Source organism: Nelumbo lutea, chromosome 2 (genome assembly GCF_056320005.1).
Source record: "Nelumbo lutea isolate HS-2025 chromosome 2, American lotus-T2T, whole genome shotgun sequence".
NCBI classification, from domain to species: Eukaryota; Viridiplantae; Streptophyta; class Magnoliopsida; order Proteales; family Nelumbonaceae; genus Nelumbo; species Nelumbo lutea.
Genome location: NC_142685.1, coordinates 71528804 through 71551129, shown reverse-complemented (window position 1 = coordinate 71551129; position 22326 = coordinate 71528804). Strand labels below are relative to the sequence as shown.

Sequence of the window (22326 nt, the reverse complement as noted above, 5' to 3'; positions counted from 1 at the left end):
CCTGTGAACATGCGCCTGTAACTCCGAGGTGCTGAATTCATTTGTCCTATCCAAGATATGACCAGTTTTGAATCCCCTTCCACTTCCAAAGTAACAATGGCCTTAAGAAATGGCATAATAACTTCCTTGCTATCAAAGAAGCTGCTAATTAGAAGACAGTACTCTTGAAACAAAAGGTGAATACCACCTTGCAATACTGCCCCCAGAATAGTGTTTTAAAAGCGCAAGGCACAAGGGCCAATTTGCACCTGAGGTGCAAGGCGCAAAAAATCAAATAAAAGTCAGAAAATTCAAAAAAATGCCAAATAAATTAAAAAAAAATGCAAAAAAAATATTAAACATAATGTTAATAAAAAACCCACAATCTCTTTTTTACCTTAATTGCATTGCTTCGAGTAGCTAATGTGACATAAAACATATTGCATTCTTGATTCTATGAGTCGCCTTTGTACCATGCCCCTCGAGGCAAGCCCGAACAAGTCTATGTTAGGGTCAGAAATTCTTATTTCTCAAAATGTGCCTCGCCTGTGCACCAAGTCACACCTTTTAAATCACTGCCCCAGAATGAAATCTCCGATATCCTTGTGACTAGTATTCAGAGGTGTTGAGCTAATGATTTTATATTTGATAAGACGACGAAGTATCAAAGGAGCTTACCATGGTAAGAAGAGTTCCTCACACTCTAAGTTGCAGATGCCCTCCCCCCAGACCTTTTTTAAGTGTATCAAAAAAGCTCTTCCATTGCCTTCCATCAGGAAAATGGATGGGAAATGTTTAATTGCAAATCATGTAACCTATTAAATTTTTCTACTCTACTTTTTAAGCAGTGATAGGCATTTGTTCCAAAAGAAACCCTAGGTTCTTTCGTTTTGTTGGATTTGAGAACAGAATCCCATCACATATGTGAAACAAATAGGGTTAACTTGGTCATTTTACTTTCAACATTAATGCCACTTAACTTATGAAAGTTTAGGGGGGTATCTGCAACTTTTGATAGCTTAGGTAGTAAGGTGAGACACCTATAGAGGGTGTTTTGAGTTTACCCGTTTTTTTGTTGATGGTTGAAGTAATAGAATAATTAACAAACTATGTTAAGGGAGTGGTGGCAGTAATTTCCTTTTTCCTTTATATTTTAATAAGAATATTCTATGCTGACCATATAATATACATGTGTATCATATTCATCATTACACAGGGTGAGAGAACTTTGAACTGTATACCTATTTTTGATCATTAATGAAATTACCCTTTTTTATTTGTTGAAGGTAAAAGAAATTGTATAATTAACAACCATGTTAGGGGAGTGGTGGTAGTAAGTTTCTTTATCCTTTATATTTTAATAAACTAATTCATGCTGATTATATAGCATACCTGTCTATAATATACTGGCACAGGGTTTGAGAACTTTGAACTGTTGTATACCTATTTTTGGTCATTAATAAAGTCATTTTGTTGATCATCCACAGACCACACACACAAACACATACACAGACTACAAGGCCATATAATAACATGGGGAAAATTTTAGCATGTTAGAACAGCGTTGGATGCATAGTTGATGACTATGCAATTTTTATAGGTTGCCTCGCCCAACACCAGGTGATCGCCCATATATATTATATCATTTTTTTTAATGTCCATATAAATTATATCATTTTATTGGTCGTTTTTATTTTATTAGAATACACCCTGCTGTATGTTACAAATTGTTATTAAGACAATTCCTTTTTTATTAAAACTACGAAAGTTTCTTTGGGTTTGAGGTTTTGAACCAAAACTAAGAGAAGACTGAGGACTGAGAAGTTTCCATTGTTTCAGTCCAAGTCTTCTTCGGTATTTTTTTTTTCTTCTGTTTCAGTCCAAGTCTTCTAAAAAATACTTTGGGGAACAAAACAGGAACTGTACCCCAACTTTCTAAATTTTTCCCTGTATTTTTTGCACTATTTTTAATAATGTTTTTTTCAAACGAAACAAGGGCTCCTTCCCCTTCTTTTCTCTGTCCTTTTTCACTGCATTCCCCCTTTTTCATTGGCCCAAAAAGGTTATTAAACATTGAAATTGAAATATTTAAATGATGTATAAAATCTAATAAAGTTGCCTAGTCGCCTGGGTGCTCTCTGGCCACTAAGGCTCAACTAGACACCTTGACAACTATGGTTGGATACACATCTATTTATTGGATTAAAACAATTTATAACAAATACACAGAAAGGGTAAACCACCGAGGCACATTAAACTGATATACAACTGTTTTCTCTAGCTTGGATTGTAAAACACCAAGGCACATTGAACTGGTTATCAATTCAACTGCAAGTCCTATAAAGGAATCTTTGCAGTGATTCAGATGGTCAAAATCGAAACCGTAAGAACCTTGCCTTTCACTTCTGTTCAAGAGGTTATGGGTGCGGGTAAAAGCAAGGAGTCTTGCACTTCTGTTCAGGAGGTGGGCTACAACTTATCAGGCAGGGATCTTGAACCGGATCAAGAGATGGGCAGCCCAACCAGTTTAAATACTGGTTAGATCAAGGACAAACAAACTGATACACAATCCCCAGGCTCTTTTTTATTTCCAAATGAGACTTCCCCTCAGTCTCGATACTCTCCATCTTCGAACTCTTTAATTGAGTGAGGCACAGGAGAAGCTGGTGGCTTGCAGTGGCAGCAAGTATCAACATTGCAGCCTTCCTTCCCTATGTCCTCAGAGTAAAGTAACACATCCACAGGTGAAAAGAGGTTAGACAGTCAGACACAAGAGTCGGAGGCATGAACACAGTACAGGAATGTTAAGGAAAGAACACATCGAAGAAAAAAGGACGAAAATGATAGGAAGGGTTATGTCAAAATAGGTGTGTTTCAACATAGAAGTGATGGAGGTAAGCCCTCTTTCCTTAATCCCAACATAATGGTCATTAGTTGGGGAGGAACCACCAAACTTCACAGAAGTAAGTCACAAGACAGAAGCTTGGACATGGCACTCAAATGTGGGGGATTGACTACAGAACTATCAACCTAGGTGCTATCAAAGTTCATGGAATTTGGTGCTTTCCTGGGAGTGTCACTGGAAGAAATGAAGGAGGGGGAAAAAAGAGGACTCGAAGGGAACTATTCCGACTAGTAATGGGGCTTGAATGAAAATGCAGGGGTGTTGGCAAAGAATGGGAAGAAAGGAAGGGGGGAAGAAACTCCCCGTGATTAAGGGAGGAGGTACCAAGTGTACTTGACCAGAGGGGCCAACCATGAAGATTGTCTTGTGGAATATTCGGGGTCTGAACTCAGGCTGTAGGAGAATGGTGACAGGTTCTCATCTGAAGACCTGGAAGGCAGATATTCTGTCTCCAAGAAACCAAAATGGAATTGGTGGAAGCTCAAGTTATCAGAAGCATTTGGATAGATTGTAGCTGTGATTGGGTAATATTGCCAGCTGAAGGCACTTCCAGGGGCTTGGTAGTGATTTGGGACACAGACATAGTGGAAGTAAAGGGTACAGAAGCGTACAGAAGTGGGACAGAGGTAAAGGGTAGTGATTTGGGACGCAGACATAGTGGAAGCAGTTAGATGGGAGTTTGTGCTCACCTCAGTGTATGGTCCAAATGACAACAGGTTGAGGGAAGAATTCTGGATAGAACTAGATGGTGTGAAAGAAAAAATGGGACAAGCCCTGGGTGGTAGGGGGTGACTTCAATACAATCCACTTTACCTATTTCCTGTGATGAATCACAAAAGCAGTTGCAATTTGTAATGGCTGTGCTGAAACGGTTTGAAATAGTCTCAGGGCTGCAAGTGAACATGAGCAAAAGTGAGCTAGTGGCTGTCGGAGAGCCCGAGAGGTGCACGAGTTGGCTAGTTGGACAGAGATTTGGGGATGCAGAATGGGAAAGCTGCCCTTAAAATATCTGGGAATGCCTTTGGGAGTAAAATGCAGCTCCAAAACAATCTGGGAGACAACTGTAGAAAGACTGAAATACCTTTTTCTATAGAGGCTGGAAGGAGGAAAAGAAAGAGATTGCCATGTACAATCTAGCAGGAAATGGCAACTATTATTGAAAAGAAAATGAGGGACTTTCCTTGCAGAGGCTGGAAGGAGGAAAAGAAATACCACTTAATAAAGTGGAATAAAATTTGCAAGCCCAAATCACAATGAAGGTTGGGTGTTAAAAGGGTGAAGAATGCCAATGTTGCCTTGCTAGGGAAATGGTTTTGAAGGTTTGGGGAGAACCAAGAAGGGCTGTGGAAAAGAGTGGTACAGGCTAAATATGGAGAAAGGAATTTGGGGTCGGACCCAAGAGCTTCAAATCAATCCTACACGTGCTCAGACTGGAAAGGAATTGAAAAGGCATATAATATGCTTGCAAAAGGAGTGAAATTCAAAATAGGAAACAGGGAACATGTTTAGTGTGGAGTTGTCAAGGCGACGACGCCTAGGTGACAAGGTGGCCTTGGAGGCTTGCCTCACCTAATCGGCTAATCGCCAAGCAGTTTTGTACCTTCTGTTAAAAATTACTTATTATTCTTTGTTTTTTAGACTATAATTATAAATAGATTATTAAATTAAAACATTCGTTTTGTCTGTTTATATATTAATTTCTTTTTATTGTTTTCTTATTTATTTGGGTTTAATCAACACAAACATTGCTAAATGCTGTATTGAACCCTCAAAGACTTCAAAGCCTGAACCAATAAGAAAGGTGGAACTTAAAATTTTGTCTAATCAACACATTTTCTCCTCCCATATCTTCTTTTTCTTCTTTTGTTCTTATCTTCTTTTCTTTTCTTCTTTTCCTATAACAAAAATAAGGGTTCAGCCCCTATATTTTTTCACTTTTCTTTTCTTTCTTTTCTTTCTTCTTTTTCTTCTTGTGAATATATTGATTTTCTATACTTTAAAATGAACTTTATACTTTTCTTATGAAAATTATGAATAAATATTAAGGAAATATGGTTATGGCACCTAGGGAACTACCCTAGGATGCATGCTTTTTACTTAAAAAATCCATCACCTAGGTGACAAGGCGCCCCCTGTCACCTAGCCTCGCCTTGAAAACTATGGACAAAGAAGTCAAAGTTGCTGACTGCTTGCAAATACAAGATGGTAATGTGGTATGGGCCCCACAATTAAGGAGGAATTTAAATGATTGGGAGGTGGATGAGTGGCTGGAATTGCTACAGCTTTTGTACAATACACAGGTGGAGTTTGCCAAGTCTGACAAGAGTTTGGAAATGGTAGAAGACTAGAGGATTCACAATTAAGTCCTTTATAAGGCATTGGACAATGCAGGATAATCAGTCCCAGTTCACATCATCTGGAGTAAAAATGTGCCTTCAAACATGTCTTTTCTTGTATGGACTGCTTACCTTAACAGAACACTCACAAGGGCAATCTCTCACAGAAAGGCTTATTGCTAGATTTAGATAGCTGTATATTGTGTGAAGGAAAGCTGGAAACAGTGAATCATCTCTTGCTGCACTGTAGTTTATCGCAAGGAATTTGGAGCAGAATTTCGGGTGAATTTGAAGTATAAGTTGCTGCCGCGAATCAATAGAGGAGTTTGTAAGAGATTGGAGAGTGGAAGGGCTGAGTGAATGAGGAAAGATGATCTGGAACATAACCCCAGCGGTGGTATTTTAGTGTCTTTGCAAGAGAGGAATGCATGGGTCTTCAAAAACAAGTTTAGTTCAGCTGATTCTGTTTATCAGAAAATTATGAGGAAGATGTTCTCACGGATGGCTGGTCATAGGCTATTTAAGGGTGTAGGTTTTGAGTCTTTTTTTGTACATGGCAATCATTTTGTGAAGCAGGGTGGAGGTCAAGGTCAGAGGGGACAGCCTTTTTTGGTCCCTGACCTTGACCTTCTCTCAAAAAAAAAAAAAAAAAGATCCTTGTCTTTCTATTGCACCCCCTTAGAGGCTCATGTCCTGTTCAATTGTCATGTTGTTAACTGCTCAAGTTTGAAAATATATAGCTTGAATATAGCTACCCAACTCAAAAAAGGAGATAAGTATAAAATGATTCACTGTGAATGAGCACAAGCAGGAAAGTAGCAACAAACTCAGTAGTTGTGAACAAGAAAGGAAGAGTCAAAAAGAGCATACAAGATGAGCATTAAGATCTTTCAACACTTGCCCATCCTCCCACGTCTCAGATATAATAGTTCCAGCTCTGCATTTCAAAATAGCACAAGATCAAATTAACAGAAATCAAAATACAGGTAAAAAAAAAATACTGCATTCAAATAGAAAAGCATAAAGAAAAGAGAAGTTTGATTCCATTTTATAATACAGCTTCCTGGCTTAAGGTATTGATGAATAATGTATGGCTTTTAATCAACTGCTCCCCAAGAAAAATGCAAAGCCCATGTAAATAAGGAACTCAGAAAGATTGCATACTTGAAACCTATTTGTATGATCCTTTTTTCTGTGGATTGTTCATGTTAAAAAGTGTACGCCTTTAGATCCAACCAGGCGTAATCTGATAATCTGATATTTATTATTGAATGAAATCAAACATTGTTGTTTCATGTGTGTTTTGTTATGTTTCTGTGCATCACCCCTTAAACTAGACATTTATGAGACTTGTATTAGTTTAGAATGTTCTCAGCCGTTTGATAAACTTAGGGAGTTATCATGTCAAGTCTAACACAATTATATTAACGAATTGGCGGGGTAGTTTGTCTCAACTGCTAAGGTTAGACCTAAGCTACAATGAGTGGGTGTTTAGTGAAATGCTGAACCAGGACTAATTCCTATTATGCCCAAGACATTGGAGACAAATAGGCAAAAACTGGAAAGTTGCAGTTAATCCCTAACTTGATAATGATATTAAACTAAGTGTTGGATTGGCTGCTTTTGGCATGCCAACCAGTAAGGTCCACTATGGGTCAAATACCTAGGCATGCTGGAGCAATTTGGAATATCACTTGAGTAGGTGATCATTGTGAAAGGATCAACCACTTTGTCAGATAAACAGAATATCTTGGTTTACACTCTCACTGATGGAAACCTAAAATTGTCGGTAGTGGATTTCAACTTGTTTTGAGATCAATTTACAAACGTATTTATATCTATAAATAGTTTATTTATAAAAGGGTTTGCAAAAGAGTTTAACACCAGGATCCATCTAAGTAGAGGGTGTGACACTACATCCTCCAGTCAATAAAGAGGTCCTTCCCTGTGGACAGTGTACTGATATTATGGGCTGAGAGGTTAAGAGTGAGTGTCTGTCTACTTGGAATAAAACCCGAGGGGCACTTTTCTCATGTAAAACTATTGGATTTGTGTTTATAGGGGTGGGCAAAAGCCAAATTCCACTTGTAATAAAGTGTCTTTTTTTATCAATAACTTTGAAATTTTCATTAATTAGAAAACTTTAGATTAGGATACAACAACAAGTTGTAAAAGAAATCAGCTAAGTAAGCTGACCCTGGACAGAATTACAAATGTGCCGAAAACATATATGTTCTTTGAACCCCTTGCTTTGCTAAGCTATCAGCCAAACTGTTGCCAAATTCAAGCCCAATTAGATTGTGGGCGGTTCACTAAGGATCACTTCATGAATTCGGCCCATGTGTTTCAATATATAGACCAAACCCATGTGGTATAACTTGCAAACTAGGTGGGTCCCACGCCATATAAGGAAGAGACCTAAGGAGCTGGTTGGCCATGTGAGAATAAATACTCACTTGAGAGTTAATAATATTCCACAAAGGCAAGTTTGACCAATAACATACCTAGTTTCACTAGGAAGTTATGTTGTTGGGAGTCTTGAGTTGAATTAGGAAACAACTTTATTCTCTCCAACTGCTAATTAGATTAGGACCTTATCCCAATTAGAAAGTCTCCAAAACAGTTGGAAACAATTATGAAACATCTACTAGGACTTTAGAAGTCCAGCTCTAGTTAGAATGTATGAGACATAAGAGAGGATACACAATCAAGATTGTCTACCCAAAAACCCTAATTCAACCAAGGCTTGAAAAGAACTTTTCTTTATCTTTTTCTCTCTGAGTTTTTCTAACAAAAACCCTAGTCTCTCAAGTGATTAAAGCTATATAGCAGAGGAGATTCAATCAGTCCATTGGAGTGCAAATCAGCAAGGTTTGATTATCATAAGTCCTGACCTAAATCAAGTTCTTGAATTGGGTTGCACCATCATCAGCTTAGAGCACAAGTTTGGCTGATTTCTTGGGCATGTTACACAACCTTGGGAGCTACATTTTCAGTATCCGTATCAGGTAACATTCTTTCCATGTTTTGGAAATCAAATTGCTTGATTATCCAAGGTCGATCCATAGAGAAAACTGTTTTCTCCCTTGGGAATTCGAATCCATCTTGATTGGGATAAAATAATTTTGAAATTCCATGATTCCCACCATCGAGGACTGACCTTTTTGGGTCTCTGATAGCCCAATCAATAGTTGATTCATTCACCATTAACAAATTGGTCATGGCTCACAAGAAACATGGATAAAGCAAAATTCTTTTCTGAAAAAGGAAAAGAATTGTATAAGATCAAAAGTATAATAGTGATTACATCAGCAGCCATGCACTACAGGGAACCATACAATGAGAACATAAAAAAAATGTTACAAAATATATAGAATTGGCTAGCTCCAACTAAAATTTCAGCCCCAAAAAATGAGTTCTAAAGGATACCCCAGAATGTTTTGTAAATCACCAGTCATGAGAATAGCATGCCATAAGCCTTCTTTGCTACAAACTCAACCATACCGATTTCCTATTCAAAGATACATGTGTTCCTTTCAATCCAGATAGACAAAACATTGTGGAAGGATCATGTTCCACATTTTTTTTCCTACTTTATTGAAAACTTTTGAGCTGACCCTGAAGAAAAGCTTCAACATGATCCTAGAAAAACCAAAGATCCCTAGAAATTTAGCCCATATTTTGTTAGAGAATTGATGGTTGAAGCAAAGACAACCGTTAGCCTCTGCAAATGCATAATGTTGAAGATTAATTAGTTTTATGATGTTTTTCTGAGTAGATGTTTTATGTTAGTTGTTAGATAGGAGGTGGGGACCACAGTAATAAAGGGCTGATCGATCTGCTATAGATTGCCCAGTTCTTGGAGTTTTGGGTGGGATCTAGACATCAAGAAGGTGATCTACTATTTGGCATCAAAATTAGGAAGAACTGGAGTACGGGGAAGAGTCTCAGAAAAGTTGGACTCTTTATTTTTTATCTGATCTTGGGCGCCCAGGTATTATTACTTTTCTTTTGATTTTCTGAAGAGGGTGATTTGGTTTCTGAATTTTTCTAGGCCTCCCGGAGTGATCGATTCACTTTTATCTCTGTTGGAAGGCGTGGGGAGGAGAAGGATTTCCCTCCAGCTAGGGTTTTCTTCTTCCAGAAGGGTTGGCTTCTGTGTATGTGATATTAAATTATTTTTTGAAGGTATCGAATCTATTTTTCTCTTACTGTTGAATTGTTTGAAGTAAAATGGAGAGTTGGAATACCGAGATGAAATCTATCGGTACTGTGGGACTGGGTGTTGGAGGTAATAATGATATTTTTTGGTCTGGGATCATTACTACAGTAAAACTTGATGATACAAACTATTTGGAGTGGGCACAATCAACTAAGATGGCTATTGGTGCCCGTGGAAAATTAGGGTCTCACTGGGGAGGAGACGAAACTGATACAGACTCTTCTCGATGGGTCCAAGAGAATTACATGGTAATGTCCTGGCTGTGTAATTCTATGTTATCTCATATTGCAAAAAATTTCCTATGGGCTAATACTGCTAAGGAGATTTGGGATGGAGTGACTGAAACCTACTCTTAGAAGCAAAATGAAGCCAGAGCCTACCAGTTAAGAAATCAGGTGAGAAGTATGAAACAGGGAGAAAAACCTCTTGTGTATTTCTCCATGCTGAAAACCCTATGGAAGGAAATAAATCACTTAGAAACTGTGGTATGGGAAAGTGTAAATGATGCAGCAACTTATCGCAGACTTGTAGAGAGGAATAGGGTTTTTGAGTTCTTGGCAGAGCTGAACCTTGAATTTGACATTGCTACGCAACATAATCTTTCTAGGGAGTGTGTGACACTCTCTCAGGCCTATGCTTTTGTCTCTGGAGAGGAGAGTAGGAGGAATGTAATGCTAAGACAGCTTGGGATCGACCAGTCGGCTATGGTTGGTACAACAAAACCTAAGTCGAATGGAGACAGGGGGAGTAGTGAGACTAGAAGGGAAGATAAGAAAGACTTGGTGTATCATTATTGCAAGAAGCCTAAGCATACCAGGAACACTTGTTGGAAGCTTCATCCAAATCTTATGCCTATTCGGATAACAAGAAAGGAAATGCAAATGTAGCCACTACATAAGACTCTTCGGCCCCTCTCTCCCAAACTGATTGAGAATCCATTGCAGTAGCAACAATGAGAACAGAATTGGAGAGGTTTGGACAGCTTATGAGTAAGAAATATTCACTCAACTCTAGCCTTCCAGATGGACAGCAGAATGCAGGAGCCATCTACACCACTTCCTTTGCACATACAAATAGTTCATATGCAACTACATTGGAGAGGTTTGGACAGCTTATGAGTAAGAAAGATTCACCTAGCTCTAGACATCCAGATGGTAGCAGAATGCAGGAGCCAACTACACCACTTCCTTTGCACATACAGGTAGTTCATATGCAACTGCAAATCTTGCATCCGCTTCAAGTAAGGAGGGGCCTCCCTGGATTATAGACTCAGAAGCATCTGAATCAAAGAAGATGATTGGGAGTGGTCGTGAGGTGAATGGAGTCTACCTTCTGGATGAGACTCCGAGACATCAGGGCCAACATGTTAGCAGCAATAGTAGTAGTTGGTCAGAGTCAGTGAACCAGATTATGTTTTGGTACAATCGCTTGGGACATCTTTTTTTTAGTTCTTTGAAATGTCTTTTTCCAAAGTTGTTTGAGTATGTTCAATTATCTACCTTGGAGTGTGAGATTTGTCAGTGAGGATAGCAGAAGAAGCTATGATGTTATACTGTGACAATCAGGCTGCAATCAATATTACCCACAATCCAATTCAGCATGATAGGACAAAACACATTGAAGTTGATAGACACTTTATAAGAGAAAGGGTAACAACCAGAGAAGTTTGTTTGCCTTATGTCTCTTCAGAGTTGTAGCTGGATGATGTTCTCACTAAAGGGGTGGCAAGGAACAAGCTTGAACATGATCTACGCAAGTTGGGAATGTGTGACATTTACTCCCAACTTGAGGGGGAGTGTTGAAGATTAATTAATTTTATGATGTTTTTTTTAGTAGATGTTTTATGTTAGTTGTTAGATAGGATGTGGAGACCACATTAGTTATGTGAGTCCAAATTTTATTATGTTTTTGAGTGTTATGTAAGCTGTTTTATGTTTTGCCACCCTATAAAGGCATAAATAATAAGTGAAGGGGGCGGCCAGATTATTGCTCTCTTTTCTTTTCAACTTCTCTTCTTCTCTTCTTCTCCTTCTCTCTTCAAGAAACTACTTTCTTTCATATTTTTTTAATTCAGCAGATTCCTACTCATAACAATGCACACATATACAGTTGTCTACTACCATACCTCTCCTCATCAGGTTATCAAGTGATAAGCATCTTCTAGAGCAGCTAACCAAGTTAAGAAAGCCAGATTTGATGGAACTTCCAAGCACCAATATTCAAGCTAGGTAAGGCACACACTGTCGGGGAATTCATCCTCTTTAAGAAAGACCAAACTATGAACAATCCAGGCATCCCGGGACCAAACCATCCTATCTTCATGGTTAGGGCATAGTATGACACTTTTCATTTTCTTTAACAGTTAAATTAATGGTTATATTTCTCAATCATTTAAAATTCCTCTAAACCCCAAACTAGAACTTCATTATAGCTACATAAATTTCCACCATACTAGCCTCATTGTCTTGGGCTTCCACAGTGCTCATCACACCATGAATGCTTCAAAAATCTCACACTGGAGCCATCTCCAACTTTGTACTTGATGCTATTCATTAATTGTGCTAGGATTTTTCAATTCCTTTCCAATAGTATGCACCCATATGACACTAACTCATCTCCCATCAGTCCCATTCCATGATCCCAATCCTCTATTTTTAGTACAATTACATGCCATAATAAGCTCTCTAGTTGTTTATTGAACCTCCAAAACCATTTCCAACAAGGGTTAAAATTTCGATACGATATGCCCCGTATCGGGCATACCATATTGTCTCGGTGGCTTAACGACACACCCCTTTAGGGTTGTATCAGGGTCTGACCTGGTTCAGGGGGTAGAACAGCCTTAAACCGACCCTTCTAAACCAGTTTCAAAGATAAAAAAGGGAGGGGGGAGCAAGCTTCAATACAGACTGTATCAGCCTGTAACACATCATATCTAAACATCCACCCTTTTAAGTGCACATTACTTTTATGTGGAAACACACACAAGAGAGAGAGAGAGAGCCATATTCTCTTTCCCAGCTATTTAGCTACACCTGTGAGCAATGTGAGAAGCAAGGTTCAAATTTTCGCAATGTATCAGCTCATACAGCTGACAGGTATTGTTCTGACAAGGATCTAATATGTGTAATGCAAGGAAATTACATGTTGTGTTCCATTTTTTCTGTATCAGGCTAATACATGCTTGTATTGATCCAATTTTAGTCTGTATCGAACCATGGGCCTGTATTGATCCAATTAACTGAACTGTGGGCCTATTTTCCAAGCCAAATCAGTACCATCGGTTTTTTAAAAAAACATGAAACAAAACCAAACCAAAACCAACCGGTTGGCCAGTTGATTGGTTCAATTTTTTACCAGTTCGATTCTTTAGTTTTTCGGTTATTTGATGATTTATAATATATTATCAATAAATATATACATATATAAATATATAATATAAATATTAGAAAAACATATAATATAATATCTCGACTGTTTGGCTAGTGCATTTGCAAAGGAATTAGGACATCTCTTTACCCAATGTAACCCCACTGTAATATCTCGAGTCAACCATTTGATGATCTTTTTCTCATTTAAGTAACTCCACATGCTACTCTCCACTTTTTGTGGCCAGTCTGTTACCAATTTTGAGTCTCCCTCTATAACTAACCTCCTTAAGTTGAGCTCCTTAGCCTACTTGACACCTTCCAAAACAGCTAGGATTTCACCTTGGGCCTTGGAGAGAGTCTCCTTCCTCAGTTAGAACTGAGAACATAGCAATAATGTCGCCCACCTCATTCCTAAATACCCCTCCAATGGATGAAGAACACTCTTGTTAAGAGCTGACCAAGCCACTTCCTTCCAATTGTTCAGCAAAGCTGTTGTAGAAATATCTTCAAATAGCTTCAAAGACTTCACCCATTGTAACACCCTTGTGGTGATTACTTCAATTATTGCTCATCTAGAGCTTTCCTTGTCAACAAATATTCTGTGGTTCCTTTCCTCCCAAATTGTCCAACAAACTGCGGCTAACCTTCCCCCAATTCTTTGTCCAACTGCCAGCAGCAGAACCAAAGAGGCTTCAAACATCTGGCTGAGGAATCCATCTGCAGGACTCACCAACTTTACAAAGAATACACTAGTTAGGAAATATGCACCAAAAAGGCTTCTTTCTTTGAAGAATATCACCAGTGTTAATCCTTCCCAAGAAAGCTTCCCAACAGAAAGCCCCAATTTTAGGAGGAATCGGTTTACCCCAAACTTCCTTAACTGGAAAGGTTTGCCCAACACCATCAGAGTTCAAAGTTAAAGCTTTGAAGGAGGCACAAGAAAAAATACCAGATGGAGAGGGGATCCAAATACATGAGTCCAACTTTGTTGAAAAAAGAAATTTCATTTCTTTGTACATAACATCCTTTCTATATAAATGGGTTTAGAGAGTCATAGTTGGTCTCAACCTTCTTGGTGAAAGCTTATCTGTGGGACCCATGTGATAAGGTTTTCTTCTTATCTGTTTATCTGTAGTGTTAAGGCTAGAATAACCATCTTGAACAGGATTTACTTGGCCTTTATCATTCTCTCTAGATTTCTTTCTAGATAACTTTGGGAGTTCAGAGACTCTTTTAGTGGGTCCCACTTGAGTCCATTGAATCTGGCCTTTCTTTTGTAGAGTTGGGCTAGGCCAAGGCCCATAGATTAAAGTTTCTTGTAAGTTTGGGCTTCCATCTTGGATTTCCAAATTCAGCCCATTTAGGATGTTGACACATGGCATAAATTTTATGTGCCTACAAATGCTTTTATAATTTAGGTCAGATTCTTGTATCTAGATTGCCTCACTATAGTGTTGTGGAAAAACTGCTAAAGATATTTCATTAGGTTCCACCCTCTTATTATCCATCCCATCCACATACCCCCATGTACACCTAGATTATTTCCCTTTAAAGGACTCTTTCCAATTTGATCAGGTTGTTCATCTATGGTCCAAATCAAATTTCCACCCAGGACACAATCAGGCAGGCCTCACAGATCCAAACCAACCCAACTCAATTATATGAGGGTCTGGGTCTGCATTACGTGTCCCGAATAAAATTGGATCAGGTTGGTTTTGGTTGTTCCAAACTGATTAAGACCCAAACCAACCATTACCTAATGTCGGTCCCAGCTATCTGGGGTCTTGGGAGGGGTATATGTATATTGGCATATTACAAAGATACCCCTAATCTCATCATCATCATAATCCAAGCTTTATCCCAACCATATGGGATCGGCTACATGAATCCTGTTTCGCCAGTCCATTCTATTTAATGTCGCATCCATTGTTAAATTTATGGCGCTTAAATCATTTTTCAATATTCTACCCCCTGTCTAATACCTATATTTCCCTTTCACCATATAAAAATACCTTTTTCTTATGACATACCAGTAATTTTAACATACTTTGGTGTCCAATGTGTCAAATCAAAAATATCAATTACAGGTTAAAAGAATAGTGGCTATTATAATTGGGTCATATCGGGTTAGACCCGACAGTCCCAAGTCCCAAAACAGACACTATAGAGCCTGTAACTGGTTCTGTGCATTTTACTAGTCAGCTCAGGTTCCAGTCTGCCCTGACCCAGACCAGACCCACTGATGGCACAAGGTCCACCTACTCTTCCCTTCACACCTAAAAACCTTTGTACCTTGCTTTTTCTTTTTGTTTTCATTCATTCAAAGTATTTCAATACCATCAGTTTAATAGAGCTTTTCTGATTTCAAATTTGAAACCCATCCCTGACCACTCTTCATCCAAATAGGATCATAGGCCTGCACTTTGCTAGCTGATTCATGCTTTTATCATCCCTCATATGTTGCTTCATGAAAATAAAGTTTGATTATGAAAGCAAAAATTTATCTGGCAAAGAATAAGACTATATACAGGTCATATCATACCCAAGAAAAACTTTTCCAGCAGCAAGCTCTGCACAAGTCAAAAAGGAGCAGCAGGAGAAGTTGAAAAAAAATCATTTATTTTTGTTTCCATGTGGCTAATAGTATGCCACCTTATAAGATAAAATTTACATCTTTCCCCTCCAAGGAAAAACAATGAAATTGAATAATTTGATACCTAATTACTCCCACACTGCCAAGCCTCAATGACTCTTGGCGTATTTTCATCCTTGCTTCTTGTCTCTCTGCCTTCGAAACAGCTATGAGGAGATCAGATATTACTTTTATCCTCTGCAACAGTGGAACAAAAGAATCATACATACTATCAGGACAGTGTTAAAAACATAAAGTTTCTTCACATTAAGTTCAAAAAAAAAAAAATAGAGAACTTGCCCAGAAAAACAAACTCTATATACCAAGAAAGAAGCATATTGTAATGTGCATTCTATTGAGTTATGAAAACGAATAAGCGAAGGATGCAAAGTAAAAGAGGAAAAGAAAAAGGGGTGGATTTGCTATTTTATTTAATGTAAGAGAGAGAGTTGGGGAAAAAAGCAGAAACCTCTTCATCTAGTCTTGATCGATAAGAAACCCCTTTATCCTTCTTTGCAAATAATAATTTTGGTATACATTGCAAAAATTCAGTATATTGTAATCACTGTTCGGCCAAGGGACTCTCACACCTTTAATACAAAAGCTTTAATTACCATTCAAAAAAATAGGGCTTCAAGAGGCCAATTGTAATGGGTCAAGTACCTCAGGGGGAGCTGTAGCTAAAAACTGAATGGGAGTTTAGCCAACGCTAGCCACCTCCTATGATAGCAACGTTATATAATTTTACCATGATTAATATTTTTGAAAGTAATAGTTTATCAGAGTTATTTTAGGAATTAGAAATCTTATTCAAGTGTCCTGGTTGCCTTAGTTTTTGAGTAAGAATTTATTTTCAGTAAGTTTCTTAGTTGAATTTTGGAGTCTACAAATGAAGAACCATGCCCTTATAATTAGTCTATAAATAGTCAGTGTAGTTGAAATTTTACAGTAGAAATAATGGAATAAGCATTTATTTTGAAGCTACCTATGGATAATAGTGTATTATCTTATTCTTTTTTCTATTTTTCCTCTAAAATTGCAGTCTTTCTTCTCTTTCTTCTCTGTTTCTGATCTAAATTTCTTTTTCTCCTAATTCAGATCCTTGATTTCCCCTCTTCACCACAACATTCATCCCATTAGCACTTCTTATCCTATATCACTATTGGTAAGTTACGAGTAGACTATGAAAGATGTTGGGTTATGAATCACAGCCTTAAGTGGAATGAATGCAATAGGAAGACAAAAGGGCAGCCCAGTGCACGAGGCTCCCGCGCGGGATCTGGGGAGGGACAGATGTACACAGCCTTACCCCTGCACATACAGAGAGGCTTGAATAAGAATTATCAGCTAGCTCATATCACAAGGCAATCTGGAATAATATGACCATGTTTACAATAGGTGCAGACATTCTTTTCCTTGCAATGAGAAGTGATGTGTCCAAACCCTTTCTTACTTCCTTGTGCAGTAAAAACTATATCAGCCCCAGAACCAATCAACTTTCCATCTATGTTCACAGAAGTCATTAGTCTCTCCCCTTAGCAACTCTCCCATCACAGAATCCAAATCTGAAACCTTGATATTCCATACACATGTCTAACCCTCATAAGAAACCAGTTGTCACCCTTTTCTTCTCAAAGTGCTTCTGAAGATACTTAACACACTCTGAGGAGTCCAAGGGATCAATATGAACCAGTTCATACCCTGGCCACAAGTCAAGAAGGCTGTTTGCATTCTTCTCATGGTTACAGCAATATAAGATACAATCATACAATCGAACTTAAAATCCAGAAACTATTTTTCCATCATCCAGCTTCCATTGTGAAATGGCCTTAGTATCAGTTTCATCAAGTTTGGTAACTGTCCCATTCAAATAACCTTCCACGCCTTTCCCTTCAACAAAGAAATCAAAAAGGAACTTTCACATGTTGTAGTTGGTTCCATCAAATTTCACCAGAATAATATCAACGTTCTCAACCATTCCAAATAAGAGATACAATCCAGAGAACGGGATGACAGCACTGAAACTGATTTCTCAAGGTGATTAACCACTCAACTTGAACAAGAAACAGTCCAAATACTAAAGTAAATACCACAGCACCCAAACAAGAAGGATTTTTCAAAAGAAAAACCCTTTACAGCAAAGCCGAAATGGTGATATAGAGAAAATAGCAGAGAAACCAAGTCCACTAATGTAATAAAATCAATCAACTTCAGTTTAAGAAGCCACAAAAGTGTTCCACCCTAAAGAGAAATCGAAATGCTCCAACAAATTGATACTTAGTGTTGACAATCCAAAAAAAGGTTTTCAGGACTGTTGAACTAAGAAAATAGATCAAAACCATTTAGAACAAATCTAAAATCTCAACCAAGTGACTGAGAAGCAAGAAGACCCTAGGCAGTCCCAAGAGGATAGAATCAGCCGATTAAGAGAAGGGAGATTCACCAACCTGTTAGGCGACTATTCCAGGAAAACTAGGATGTACTGTGCTGATTGAAACAGACTTCAAATAACCTCCAAACAAGAGCTCGAAAATACATGTCAAAGGCCTCGGGATTACCCTCAAACCGGAACAAAAAACTGAGATTACAAGCCAGTATCACTGACCTACTCTGGTACCATGTCCCTTCCCCAGTAAAACAAAATAAAGAATGTGTAGCATACAACAGGGACTATGACATACAGTACAACAGGGACTTCGCTCCATGGAGCACTATGGTCTTAAAGTAATAATTTTTTTGAAGATAAAATAAAAAAAAAAAATATTAAGGAAAAAGAAATACAACAGGCCAGCAGGGTGATAAGAAATCAGCACACAACTTCCACAACAGAGCTAAAAGACTTCCAAGACAACAACCAAAAATGAAACAAGACCCATCCACTGCAAAACCAGAGACAAAATAAAATTAAATCAGAATAACACCCTCGACCCAATACTTGAACCACTATTCCCCCACCCCACCCCACCCCCCTCCCAAAAAAAGGGAATAATCCAAGAGACTTCCCAATCTCCACCTGTCTATCCACTAGTCTAACAATACCCACTCTTTCCTTTTAAGAATTGCACTCCTTAGGAGACTCTTCACTTCCATAGCCCCCTAACTTCATTCCACCCTCTCTCCTTTCCCCTTCATCCTCAGATTGAGATTCTTTCGTCCTTCCTTCTCAACCACCTTTTCGATTACCTCCTTCTCGGCTACAATCTCTTCACCCTCCTTCTCTTCTATAATCTCTAGCCCATTTCATTTCCTCTTTTCCTTTGAGGACTCTACATCTACTTGATTGGATGGAAAAGGATCTGAAATCATGTTAGTCGGATCTAAATCCAAAGTTGTTACCTTATCTTTGTCTTTTGGTGTGGTTTGACCTTTAGCCTTGAAATTCAATCCTGTCCTTTTGTAGATTCTCTTGAATTTGTTGCTAGGGTCATCCCCGAATAGCCCTTCCTTAAGTTTGTGAAAGACTTTAGTCACATGAACAAACTGCTTGCTTCCCGACCCTTTGGGTTTTCTGAATTCCCCTGTTTTAAGTGTCATTAACAAGATTTTCTGAAATTCCTTCAACACTTTTCCTACCTAGATCCACCCCAATTTTCTTACTACAACCAATTTTCTTCAAACTTCCTCTTCGCACACCTGAACAAAATCCACTTCACTTGTATCGCCCCGAGAAGCCAGTTCCAACTCCCTGTTGTTAGTCGTTCTTGAATACCTCACTCTTCAACGCACAACCTCGATCACTTCATTTCCTTCGTTCTCAACTACATTTGTGGGGTTAGTTGTCAATAATCCCCACTAGTTCTCGTCTATCACAGATTTCTCTTGAATGATGCCATTGGATGAAGCCGGCAAAAGCAATTGAGGTCCATCTATAACCATAATTGGCATTGTTTCATCCTTCGAGTTTCTCAGATGACTTGATGAGCTCATCTCTCCAGAATAGATGAACCTTGGGGTCACCCATTCCCATATCACTTTCTTCCTCTTTCCTAAGCTCTTGGGGAGTTTTGAACCATGCTAGTTTTTTCACCTTCAACCAATTAAACTCACTACTCTTCCTCTTCCTCTTTCTAAGCAAACCAAATCCTGCAAAACTTTTTTGCTGCCTCAATCAATTCATAGGATAAACTTACTCATGACTTAAGAAAGATGATGGCGGACATAAACTTCTATCCATAATCGACCTTTGTATTAACAGTACGCAATCAAGAGGCTAACCAAAAGGATTGACCGACTCAGGCCCAACGTCTTTTAAAAGCCTACTTAGCCCATACATCTCACCGAAATAAGGCAATTGTTCAACACTTGTCCTCTCTACATTTTTTCTCTCAAAATTACCTCAATGCCCTTTGAGAGAATCGCCCTTTTATTCACCTCTTCAGCAAAATTTAAAATACTTTCCTCTTTCGTTAAACTCTCTTCACGTAGCAAAGCATTAAACCGTTCAACTTCCAAGACTGGCGCTTCCTCTCCACTCCCCATTCCTTTCCTCTTCCTTTCTGCCACATGTAAACCACCAAGCCAACTCATCATCTTCTTCAACCTTGGAATAGTCGTTCCACAACGCCGCTTCACTTTTCGTAGCAATCCAAACCTTCCTCCATCATCCTTCAACCCATAGGTCACATGAACAAGGAATGCATTCTGGTTTCACCCCAGACAATTTGACCTTTCCTGCATACAGATCTTCGAAGCAATAGTCTTCCAAAGATCCACCTAGCGCAAATACTATTCTGTCAATTGAATCCCCTTTCCAAACAAAGATCAACCCTGCATCAGATTTTATTGATGAATCTTCCACTGTTGTGTCTCCTACATTAACAATAGCCTTATCTACAGTAACAATGTATCTCTTCTCCTAGACATCATTTTCCACCTCCAATGAAAGCTTTGGCATATTATGTGAGCTATCATTGACAAGCGGCCCCTGTTTCTTCTGATCATCGCGGGCTATTGCTACACCCCTGTTGGGCTCCAAGCTCTCCTCCGTTTCTACAAGGCAATCAACTTCAACAAAAATTTCCACCATCTCCTCTCTCAGAGATTCTTAAGCAATGAAACAGAGCTATTTTTGCATTTCTTATGAAAACCTCAACCAGCCATTGCTTCCCGTCCCTTCCAGCAGGCAAATTATTTGCCAACGACCTTCTTTAGTGAACTCTGTTACAGTTACATACTAGCCTTTCTATTCCATTGTAGCACTGACTCATACCTTATATCTGCAAAGCTCATGAAACTTCTCCACCCTACCATTCTAACATAGAACACCGCCCCATCCACAAAGCCCTTTAGCCACTGTAGTGCTCCTTCAGTTAGAAGAATTATAGCTTTCCTTTCCTCCTTTAACTTCAGATACCTTTGATCCTGCCATCTACAATCCGCTAAAATCAGATTTTTTGCTTCAATCTGCAATGGCCTCCCTAATCACAAGCATCTTAGCTAAAGAGTAATAAGAAATTAGCAAGCGGTTCTCCTATGAGAGGAGTAATAATGTCCATGGACTTGTATCCACCTCCACCTCCATAATGCCCACAATTAGAAATCTTGATGGATGTTATTTTGCCAATCCAGGGAACCTAAGAATTACGAGGTGCCAGAGATCATCATAGTCAGGTTATCATTTAGTAGTCAGCCCTAGTAGGTTCAGGGAACTCAATTAGAGCAGAACCACTTTAAGTAATTCAAGGTTTTAAGATCTGCTAACTAATAGAAATCAAGCTTGAAGATGGAAGGAGACAAGTGATTGGGTGGATGAATCAAGAGGAAGAAAAATCTTGAATGTTCAGGCATGTATCAAGAGAAGGCAGTTTCCAAACAAGCAACCGGAAATATCATGTTCAGGTGAACTAGAATTTAGACGATCATCAAATGAAGCGGCTGATACATATGCAAGAGAAGGGTAACTAAAGATAAACTGTACTTGGGGCCTACCAATCATGGGTAGGCAGTATTGTTGAATTTTTCAGCATTCACCTATGTTTGCGGTGAAGGCATAACTATAATATTTGTAATTAAAGGGAGAGCTTAGTGGCTTTTCTTTTCTCTTCATCCGCCAAATCATGTACCATTTCTACTCAATAATATTACTTTCGAGACCATTTCCCACCTACTAATATCCCGCCCTTTTGTGCTTTGTGTGTGGGAGTATTTTTGCTCTCTTTCCGAATGTGGGTGGATTCCTCCTCAACACGTGGTGAGTCTCTTCATCCAGGCCTCTTGAGGCAGCCAAAGAAAAGGGAAAGGATAATGTGGAAAGCAGTCAGAGCAGCAGTGGTTTGGACTATATGGGAAGAAAGGAATGGGAGAATATTCAATGAGAAGAGCAGATACAAGGAGGAAATCGTATATTCCATAAAGATAAGAGTTGCACACTGGGTAAAGATAATGGAAATCTTTCAAACTTTCTTGGTCAATGATATCATAAGAACTTGGGCAGAAGTGGCACAATTTGCTAAAAGAAATAGATTAACCATGGAATGGAAACTTCCAGCAATTAACTTTGTAAAACTAAATTGTGATGGGAGCTCTTTAGGTATTCAAGTGATGGCTGGTATAGGGGGAATATTTCGGGATTCATCTAGCAAGGTTTGGCTTTGTATTCTGGCCCTATAGGAGAAGGTGATCCACTAAAAGCTAGTTGATGGCACTACTGCAAGGACTAAGGTTTGCAAACAGTATGGGTTCAATTATTGGAAATGGAAGAGGACTCCCAAGTGGTCATTTCCTGGACAAGATGCAATAGTCATGTTCCCTGGATCTACAGGCATGCCTTTAGGGAAATTAAAAGCCTATCAAGGGAGTCAAATGTTGCTTTTAAGTATGTGAAAAGAACTGCAAATGAGATGGCGGATGCTCTAGCAAAACAAGGGGTTAATCGGCAAAAA

At 38.7% G+C, this 22326-nt stretch overlaps 1 protein-coding gene across 2 annotated transcripts in view; it reads right to left on the bottom strand.

Annotated features, from left to right (window-relative positions):
* The window catches only part of TSL (Protein kinase superfamily protein), a 54077-nt gene that overhangs the window by 16733 nt on the left and 15018 nt on the right, over positions 1–22326 (bottom strand). For both annotated transcript variants that reach the window (XM_088972952.1, XM_088972951.1), the window contains exons 7-8: positions 15531–15643; positions 6091–6157 (exon numbers count right to left, since the gene is read on the bottom strand). In XM_088972952.1, the coding sequence (XP_088829078.1) occupies positions 6091–6157; positions 15531–15643 (180 nt within the window). The remainder of the gene's footprint in view (positions 1–6090; positions 6158–15530; positions 15644–22326) is intronic.